General features: G+C 33.9%; 1 protein-coding gene across 1 annotated transcript; it reads left to right on the forward strand.

The window, feature by feature from the left end:
- Positions 1 to 8,772: 8,772 nt before the first annotated feature.
- Positions 8,773 to 9,702, forward strand: LOC100618443 (olfactory receptor 4P4-like). Its single transcript, XM_007497451.1, has one exon. The coding sequence runs from the start codon at positions 8,773 to 8,775 to the stop codon at positions 9,700 to 9,702; it is 930 nt and encodes a 309-aa protein (XP_007497513.1).
- The last annotated feature ends 1,200 nt before the right edge of the window (positions 9,703 to 10,902 follow it).

Consider the following 10,902-nt stretch of genomic DNA (forward strand, 5'->3'; position numbering starts at 1 on the left):
ATTTAAGTGAGTCAGAGTTGCACAAAGTCATCAGCCTCACTCTCTCTCTTCCAGACAACAATTAAAGGGTTTTTTCCCCCAGATTATATTAGATACAATTTAAAAATTTTACAAAAAATGAAATTTTGTCTTTCATGTTCTCTCTCCCTCCTTCTATTCCCTCTCCCTGAGGTGTTAGGTAATATGACATAGATTGTACAGATGCTATAATGCAATTCATATTTATAGTTTCATCATATAAAAAAGACACATTTCCCTTAAAGCAGAAAAAATTAATGGAGAAAATAATTTTGATAATGTCTTGCTTTAGTTTCTATTTAGACTCCAACAGTTCTTTCTAAGGTGGTGAATAGCATATTTCTTAAGTCCTTTGGGGTTTTCTTTGGATCAGTCACAGTTGTTTATCTTACAATATTGCTGTTGCTATGTATAATGTTCTCTTGGCTCTGTTCATCTCACTCTGAATAAGTTCAGGTAGATCTCTCTAGATTTTTCTGCAATCTTTCTGATGATCATTTTTTTTAGTGCAGTACTATTCCATTCCAATCATATACCACAACTTATTCAACTTTTATCCAAATGATGAGCATCTCATCAGTTTGCCATCTTTGTCACTACTAAAAGCAATTGCCATAAGTATTTATATACAAATAGTTCATATTTTTAATTTTTTAATCTCCATGAGGCAGAGAGGGAACTAGTAGTGGTATTACTGGATGAAAGTTTATGAATAATTTTGTAATTTGAGGGGCAGAATGGTTGGATAAGTTCATGATTTCATCAGCAGTGTATAAATGTGCCAATTTTGCCACATCCCACCCAACATTTATCATTTATTTCTTTTATGTCACATCAGTCAGTTGTATGGGTCTGAGTTCCTATGTTCCCAAAATACTATGTAATCCCTCTTTTTTCTTTATTAAATTTGGAACCCAACTACTTCTGTTTGGTGCTGAAGTGGAATTCAGAATACAATCTTTCTAACTGTGATTTAAGACCCTTTAATAAAAGTAATGTGGTAGTTGTCTTTTTTTAGGTTGACAAATTCCAGTGGCAAAACAAAGGTCAGGGTGATTGATGAAAGTCTGGGATGCAGTTAGTGACATTGTCACCACCATACCTGACCATGTTCTAAGCTATCAACTGAATCTGCTTCAACTGTCTTCATGTCTTTGAGAAAAAATATTCTCATTCACCTGTCACTGGAAGAAGCCACTTCTGGTGGTGAGATAATCCTCCTAACCTCTGGTTACTCTCAGTCTGTTATAACCCATATGGCAAAAGGATTTTACTGGGTTATTGTTGCTGGGCATTATACAGCTTCATTGGGCCACACATGACAGTAGGGTGAGAGGATGACACCAAAATTGGATATTTTACTTTAGATTTTTTTTTAGGTTCTTCACCACATTTGGGATTTTCTTGGTAAAAATCTGGAAGTTTGTCATTTCCTTTTCTAGCTCATTTTACAAATTAGGAAAGTGAGAAAAACAAAATTAAGTAATTTGCCCAGAGTCATACAGCTTGAAAGTGTCTGCAGCCATATTTGAAAGGTGGATGAGCAACCCTGAAAATAATTTAGCAAACTCAAGTCAGAGGTATTTATCCTCTTTGAACACCCCCAAGATCTGAAGAAAATTAGATGTAATTAGTGACCCAAACATTATTTGAGGGGACTTCTTCAAATGGAAGTTCTAGGGAGGAATATGGCAGGCAGAGGAGGCTGCATGGGTGCAGTCCATGCAATTTGAGAAATGTACAAATGAAAAGATGCTCTGTTTCACAGAGGTTTATGGCAGATGTTTTATTTAACCTGAATATACTATTTTAACAATTTTGCTAAAATTTTATTCAATAAAGTTTGCATCAATTATAGTTAAAGATGTGGTTTGTATGATGTTCAATGCCTAAGAAGAAGAATATTTATTACTAAATAAACAAAGAGATAATATGCTCCTGGCCCAGTGTAAAGACTCAGGTTACCCCATAGTCCCACCAAAGGTTGGTTTACTAGTCCAACCTCCAGGACAAACTCAAAAACCAACCTCTCCTCAAGCCCCTTAACAAATGGAGTACAAAGATTGTTGGAAATGAGCTAGCCAGCAAATTCAGGGTAGGAAAAAAAAAACAGTTATGCTGCCTGGACTGTCAAGTTCTCCAAGCAGAAAAGAGAAGGAGCAGAGAATACTGAAAAGGGATGTATTCCAGGGTTTATCAAGATGTATTTTTTAATTTTCAAAAATTATTCATTTAATATTAGAGTTAAATATTTACTCAGTTTGATAGAATTCAATTTTAAATCACTATGCAAGCATGAAATATATGTCACTGATCTTAAACAAGCCAGCCAGGAAATGCCTTGGGGATTAGTCCTAAAATTACTCTGGTGACTATAAATGCCTCTCTTTAATCTTTTCAGTACAATTTTCTGTGAGATCTCAAAGTTAGTGTATTTAGAGGAGTGAAATGTACTACTATATAACATAGAACTTGAATAATGAAAAGAACTATAGTACTTAACAACATTGGAATGATAGAACTAAGAGTAGCATTAGGAAACAGTATGTCCAAGTTGGCAAGGACCAAAGAACAGTGGGTTTTCCTGAGAGACAACTAAATGCAGAATATCTGAGTTAGAAGAAGTCTGGTAAATGACCTTAATTTTACACAGAATAAGGAATAAGAAATGATATGACTTTGTACTTGGGGGAAAAATTAGAGAGCATCAATTTGTTTCATTGAGTCATCCAAAATATATATTTTTGCAATTTTATCAATATATTATTTAGTGTTGAATGTCTCAGAATATGAGGTTAGACACTAACTCTATATGAGATTTTCATTTCGAGTATTTTTTTTCATGTCATTATCTGAAGATAAGCTGAGATTTTTAGTCATTTTTATTTTTCCTCTGTCCTTGTTAATATGGTGAATCATTGATTGTTTATTTATTAATTTTATTTAAAGTCTATCTAAAAAACTTTCTATCTCTTATCTCACTTGAGGTTCCTTCATAGCACTCATGGAAGATCTTACTTCAGGACCAACTTTCTCCATTTCACACATGAAGAAACCAAGGGTCAAAGAAGCTATTTAGTTTGGAGAAGAAGACAGAATTGAAAAGTGGCAGAGGAATGACATGATCCTAGTTTTTCCTCACTTTGAGTCGACTGTTCTATGCATTTTTGACAACTTGACTTGCTTATGGTGTATAATGGAGAATCCAAGAAGTTATTTCCAGAAGTAGAGTGGAGAAGGGACACTGACAATATGTAAGTTCCTAGCATAAAATAATATTTTCTATTTATCCCTTCCAATAAAGGCAGAGTTCTTGATGTAATTGTTTATATAATGTTATTGAAATATAGATAAAGAAGGCAAATTGGACAAAGTTATATAGTTAGTCCATGTCAGAACAAAAATCCTAGATACAAAACCAGATAACTTATGAGATTGGTCCCTCTCAATCAATTAATTCTTACACAAAATGAGAGATGAGAAAAATAAACTACAATGCATCACAGATTTAGAGTTGAAAAGGATAATAGAGATCATATAATCTAACCTGATCTATTTTCAGTGGAGGAAACTGACCACATAAAAGGTAAAATGCTAGAACTGATACTAAAGGTTATTAGTTCTAAGGCAGAAAAAAACAGTAAAGACTAGGCAAATGGAGTTAGGTGACTTGTTCATGTTCAAACAGGCATTTAATGTCTAAGGTCAAATCTGAAACCATGACTTCCTGCCTCCAGGCCTGGCTCTCTACTTACTAAGCCACATAGCCACCCTGGTTAAATGACTTCAGAAAAATAACAGGAAAGGCTGAGGTAAAATTTAAATTCCTATTCTCTGAAACCTGAAAGAATATACTTTCTTTATTACCATATTGGCTCAGTAAGTGGAAATTAGACAATGACATTTTTCAGACAATGTGATCACCATATTTTATAACATGGTGTAGAATTATAAATTCATATGAAACATAAATAATTGAAGAGAAGAGTATAGCCAGTTGATGGTAGAATTTTTGATTCTCTCAAAAATGGTGTCTATAATATTTTTTAAAGTGAACTATCAACAGAGCCTCTGAAAGAACATTGCTTAGATATGAGGGGTTTTGGGGGATGCAGAGATAAATTCATCAAGATATTCAGTCCATTTCCCTGAGGGTCATTTGAGAGTATGGTCACACTGATACAAATTCTTTTCAATCTTTTTATGATGCCTTTATAGTCAATATTTCCGCTAGAAACTTGTCTTGTGCTAAAAAACTACTTTTCCTTCCAAGGGCTGGGGGGTGGGTTGGGGAGGGTTGCTTTTAGAATTATGGCAATGAAAGAGAGATGACCTTTTAGAAATGAATCAGTTAGTCCCTGTTCTGCTAAATCAGTCACATGTATTTATGATTCTCATTTTGATGAATTAGAATTTAAATTCAAGACTTCATAAGCACGATTATATTGATATTATAGACATTATGGAATACCGTGTTTCACAGTGACAAGTTGTGATGGCCTCAATTCCTTTCCATGAACTTTCCAAATCTGTTGATTTAATGTATAATTTTTCCTTAAATTTTTTATTGTTGCACATCCCTACTGTGGCAAATGAGCTATAGCATAATTAATGTGCTGTTTCCTTATGAATCATGATATTTTCTTTGGTCTTTACACAAGGAGGAATGTAAGAAATTCAGTGGTGATTTCAAATAGCTTTTAAATCAATGTCCAAGTAAACCTGGACTTGTGTTTCATTGAATAAAAAGAATCATTTCCTCCAAAATTTACTTATTTTTATTGTACATTACATTGGACTTTACATATTTGATGTCCAATATTGGGCTTCCAAATAATGAACCAATGCATTCCTAGATATAAACTAAAGGGGAAAAAAAACTCATTTTAAGTTCCTTTATAAGTAATATGAAGTAGAGTACTTTGAGGGACATAACATTGGAATTTAAGGGAAATGATTATCAATGGCTACTTGATATTTTAGCTGTTAATACTCATTATCTATGTGCTAGTTTTTTCATCTATAAATGGGAATAATTTTTACATTTTCTTTCTCACAAGGTAATAGAAAAGATTAAGGGAAAAACTTTTAATTTATAAGTATTGTATAAATGAAATATATTATGATGCTAAAAATAGAAGTATAAAGACATGAGAAGTTATCATGCAGGGTAACAACACTTTTATTCACTTGTGGAGAATAAAATTATCTTAATTATATTTAATAGATTATAATTCTTTTTTTCAGGGTGCCCACTCTCTCATCAATGGAAGTACTCTATCCAGCAATGTATATTAAGTCCCATTCATACCTTCTTATTTTGTGCTGCAGGTTTCAATACTTTCCCATAACCTTCAGAAGTATATACTTAATGTACAGGAGAGCTTCCTCTAAAATTTTGCCATTTTTATATTAGTGTCCAAATTAAAGTGTTCCTCTGTTTTTCTCCTTTCTTGCTTTTTGAAACTCCAATATCTAACTTTATATTTCAGAAAGGATCATATATTTCCCTTTTAATCAGCTATAATTGATTCTTAATTGATTATGGTATGCCATTATGTATAGATATTTAGTATCACTGGATAAATATTACTTCTAAAGATATGAGATTTGCATTTAAGGGAGGAGTCTAAAATCATTGAAAGCTCTATGAAATTTCTCAAATCCAAAAAATCTATTTATATTCCCTAATTAATTTTTTCTCTTAATGCATTCTCTGTCATTAGTTTTCATCAAAGGCATTCATATTGATGGAATAATTAATTAGTTGGCCCATCTAGCCATAATTTGGACAAATGAGCATCATTATATATTTGAAACATTGTCTTTTGTCCAAATGAAATGTTTTTCCATCTGTTTTTGAGCATGGAAATTTTTTGTCAATATACATGACTTAAGAAAGCACTACTAATGAACCTACCAGAAAACATGCTATATACAAATACATAAAGAAAATTTTAAATGTGAACATAGGACCAAAAATTCAGGTCAAAAAAGGACCTAAGACATCATTACAGATTAAAATCCAACAGATTTGTTTTGCAGATGAAGAGACTGAGCACATCAGTGGTGAAGTGGTTTGCCCTGGTTCCTACCCTTATTCAAGTGGAAGAATTCAAATGAAGAATTTTTGACTATAAATGTAAAATATATTTAAATCAAGCTGACTTGAGTTTATAATATTAATAAATTTTACAATCATCTTATTCTTTTCACATTCTCATTACAGAACTAGATATTTAAGTTCATTTAATAAAAATATTTTCACACTTCCTTGATTTCTTTCTCCTTCTCTCACTCTCTCCCTGCTATGATTCCCAATTCCTGTCCAAGTGGTTATTATTTTCTTGTTTATAATTCTTTCAATGTAAAATATAGTGATGCATCATCAGATCAAAAGATATGAACAATAACATAAATTTGTTTATTATTAAATTGTTTTCCAGAATTGCTGTACCACAGTGCTATCACCCCTGGAATGATATGCTGTCCTCCCACAACCTTTCCAAAACTGAATTTTCCTATCTTTCATCATCTTCAGCAATTTTATGGATGTGAGGTAATTTATCAGAATAATCTCGTTATGGATCACAATCTAACTCACACCACTGATTTGAGGGGTACCCTAAGAATGTTTTCTTTTCCACCACTCTGCTCTATATTTACCTACTCACAGCTCCCATAGATTTAATTATCACTTTCATGTACATGACTCAGATCAATATATTCATCTAGAGTAATGGGTAGAGTACTGACTAACAAATTGCCTTCCTTAAATTTTGAACTAGATATCCTAAAGGCATCTTAAACTCCATATGTCTAAAATTAGAACTCATTTTCTCCACAAACACTCCATTACTTTAAACTTTTCTATTAATCTTAGTGGCTTATTGTCACAAGATGGAGAAATGCTTTTGTTTTGGCAGCTGCTGCTACGGGTAAGGAGAAACCAGCCTCAACTGCTTGTGTGTCTATGGAGGCTAAAATTCAAGGCATGGACAGTGCTGGCTTGCTCAGACAGCAGAGAAGTCAAATTACAATGTAGAGATACAATGAGATAAGGAGCTGAGCTGAGAGCAAAAGACAGAGACATGATGAGAGCAGAAAGACAGAGACAGACAAGAGACATGCAGAGATCAATACATAGGACCTAGGGAGGCTTGTGAATGTGTCATGGAGTCCTAGTATATTGGGCATTTAAGTGTAGTATTTATACATTCTATGAACAAATATATATCAGTAAAAGGTTACATGTCAGAAGTACTCATCTTTTCTATGTCAATTAAGAGTATGCTGTCCTCATCAGAATATGCAGGCCACTTAAAGTATACAGCCACATGAAGAAGTAGATACATTCATCAATGCTAATCTACAAATCTTCTTCTACTTCACTCTGTTTTCTCTAACATAAAGATGTCTTGAGATGCCAAGCATAAGATAAGTAAGATTGTTCTGTATAGAAATAAAGCTTAAGGTTATATTTGCCTATTCAATAATATTTTAAGCCATCAAAAATATTTTAAGACAATTAAGAAAACTAATGAGGAAAGTCGGATGTACTCAAATCAAGATTTGTTGGACCTACGATTTCATGATCAGTTCTTGCCAGGTCTAGGCAGATATTACAAAATGTTTTTTTTCTGGCTTGTGCCTCAATGGGCCTGAGATGTCTTTATGGATCTGACAACCTACTATCCTTTTAGTTACATAGGCTCACAACCTTCATATCATCCTTTACTCCACTCATCTACCAAAAATATCAAATATAATGTCAATTCTTGCTATTTCTACCTTTCCAGAATCTCCTACATATGTCCTCTCTCTCTACTTACACAGCTGCCACCCTGAGTCATATCTCATATTTGAAGTATGGTGAAAGTCTTTCTGACTCAATTCTTCATTCAAATGCATTCTTTTCTCAGCTAACAAAATAATTTTCACAAACCACAGATCAGTTGTGTCATTTTCTAATCTAAAAAATTGCAGTAACTCAATATTGCCTCCAGGTCAAAAACAACACTCTCTTTGTTGGCATTCAAAGTATTTCAAAACCTGGTTCCCCCTACATTTATAGTCATTTTATAATTTGTTCCGCTACATATCCTCTGTGATCAAGCTACACTAGGCTAGCATTGTTCCTCCTCCCTAAAACTCTTATCTGACTATTACTTTAATTGCTGTGACCCATGCCCAGAATGCTTTCCCTCCTTACCTTTTCCTCTTTATCTCCTTGACTTCTGTTAAGATTTCTCAAATCCCAATTGCTGCAGAAGGCTTGTCTGATTTCCACCCCAACCCCTCACCTAATGCCTTCCCCCTGCAATTAATCTGTGATTGAATAGGAAGATGACTAGAGAAATAAATGGTTATATGATATAAATGGATGTTACTATCTAAATATCTGTCCATCCTTAGCTAGATGGAAAAGATATGGTATATACATGTGACTCTAGATATTTTCTGCCTTTTTATAAAATGAGTTTATTTAAGGCAGGGCCCAACTTTTTGTTTTTCTATTTAACTCTAATACTTAGCACTTACTCTAGATATGTATAAACTAAAGCAATCTTGTTGACAGAATATTGAAATGAAATTAAGAATTTAATAAATATCATCTTCTTCTCTTCCTTGATCATAAGGTCAATTCCTGATTGTCAGTGGCAATGTTTAATGAATAACTAATATTATCTCTGAATTTTTCTAGTTTTAGGTATATTAACTTGTCTTTTATAGACTCATCTCAGTACTGAAGTCATGGGGGATAAAAACAACGTCACTGAATTTATCCTGTTGGGTCTGTTCAATAATCAAGAAATGAAGGAAACTTGTTTTGTTTTCTTTTTGTTTTGCTATCTTGTGATCTTGCTGGGGAATTTCTTCATCCTGACCACCATCAGATTTAGTCAACTCAGTGAACAGCCCATGTACTTTTTCCTAAGTTACTTATCTTTCATGGATGTCTGTTTCACCTCCACGGTTGCTCCAAAACTAATTGTGAATTTGTTGTCTCAGAGAACGACCATCTCCTATAACAACTGCATGGCCCAGATGTTCTATGCTCACTTCTTTGGTGCCACAGAGATCTTTATCTTGGTGGCAATGGCCTATGATCGCTATGTTGCCATCTGCAAGCCACTACATTACATGGTCATCATGAGTAGACGGGTATGCTATCTAATTGTGGTGGCCTCCTGCATAGGGGCATTCCTTCATTCAATCATGCAAGTATTGATTGCTGTGCAGCTGCCTTTCTGTGGCCCCAATAAAATAGACCATTATTTCTGTGATGTGTTTCCTTTGCTAAAGCTGGCCTGCACAGATACTTTCTTGTTTATTATTGCGATAATTGGCACAACTGGAATTCTGTCCATTTTGACCTTTGTGGCTTTGATCATTTCTTACATCATTATCCTAACCACCTTGAGGACTCACTCCTCAGAGGGTCGGCGTAAGGCCCTTTCTACCTGTGGATCACATATTACTGTAGTCCTCATGTTCTTTGTGCCCCTCATCTTCACTTATGTCCCTACAAGCAATTCTGTCAATGAAGATAAGGTATTTGCCCTCTTTTACACCATCATTGCCCCCATGTTCAACCCTCTCATCTATTCCCTGAGAAACACTGACATGAAGAATGCTATGAGGAAAGTGTGGTTACAAAAATTTCTTTCCAAAGTAAAATGAACTCTGTGTAGTGAGTAGTCTGGTTTCAAACAGAGCTATCACTAAGTAAAAGGGGGCAATTTTTCTCTACTTATTGGACTGAACTAGAGCTATTCTACAATCTAATGATATTGAGCAATTATTCAAAAGGCTAGATTACTACTTTCTTCCTGAGTAGAACTGGTTTTGGGTCCCTTCATCAGATGGCATCCCAAAGGGCAAGAGGACTTGTTTCTGTGTTTGTGTGTATATGTATGTATTATACATCTGTTGGTACTCAAAATTTCCAACACCAACATATCAAGGACCAATTCACACTATTAACTATACTGTCATCATTTGCTAATTTCCTTTTCTTGCTATCTTTTAATAGCACCAAATTTCTGTAATAGCAGGATATCATGAGGCTATCTAGTCTAACCGCTTAACCCAAAAGAGATTTCCGACTTTGGGTGTCCAAGATATGTTTATATACCTGCTACCTGAAGATCTCTATGAAGGTTAATCAATAGCCTATAGAATCATGTACTCTTTGAAAATTTAAATAGGAAGTTTTCTTGATTAAATAGAAAATGCTTCTTTTCAAATACTATTCATTGTATCTAATTTTACTCTTAGAGGTCTAGCAAAATAAGGCATATGTCTCATCCATAGGATGTCCTTTCAAGTCTTTTGAGACAACATTTATGCCCCTTTTGTTCTCTGACATTAAATCTCCTATTCTCCAGGGTAAATATCCTTACTTCCTTAAATTAATATTTTAAAAATATAAAAATATGTGTTTCTGCTCAACTTGATGCTCCCTTTTACCTAAACCCCCAATTATCTTGATTTGTATTTTCTCCATATTCTATGTATTTAAATATGAATATGGCCCCACTCAACTGAATATAAGCAGTATAGCTTTATAGCCCCAGTTCATAGTATCATTTCTCTTATCTATTAGGTGGATATCTTAGCTTTCTATTTCTACTCCTTGGAATGTTTTATCATCTCTAAATTTATGCTCTAGGGATGGAGAGATGGAAGACAACTAAGAAATTATCTGGTTGACATTTTTCATTTTATAGAGAAGAAAGCCTTAGAGAGCTAATGAACCTTGCTGAGATTGCATATTTCTAATTAGAAGATTGAGGCTATGAAAACAAATCTTGAGAAACCAGATCTTGGCCTCTTGCTTTTAGACCATGTTTCCACTTCATATAAACAAGATATGTTTGG

Source organism: Monodelphis domestica, chromosome 6 (genome assembly GCF_027887165.1).
Source record: "Monodelphis domestica isolate mMonDom1 chromosome 6, mMonDom1.pri, whole genome shotgun sequence".
Lineage (NCBI taxonomy): Eukaryota > Metazoa > Chordata > Mammalia > Didelphimorphia > Didelphidae > Monodelphis > Monodelphis domestica.

Excerpts from the sequence above, each read along its gene's own strand:
- LOC100618443 (XM_007497451.1), top strand. The coding sequence starts at position 8,773 with ATGGGGGATAAAAACAACGTCACTGAATTTATCCTGTTGGGTCTGTTC.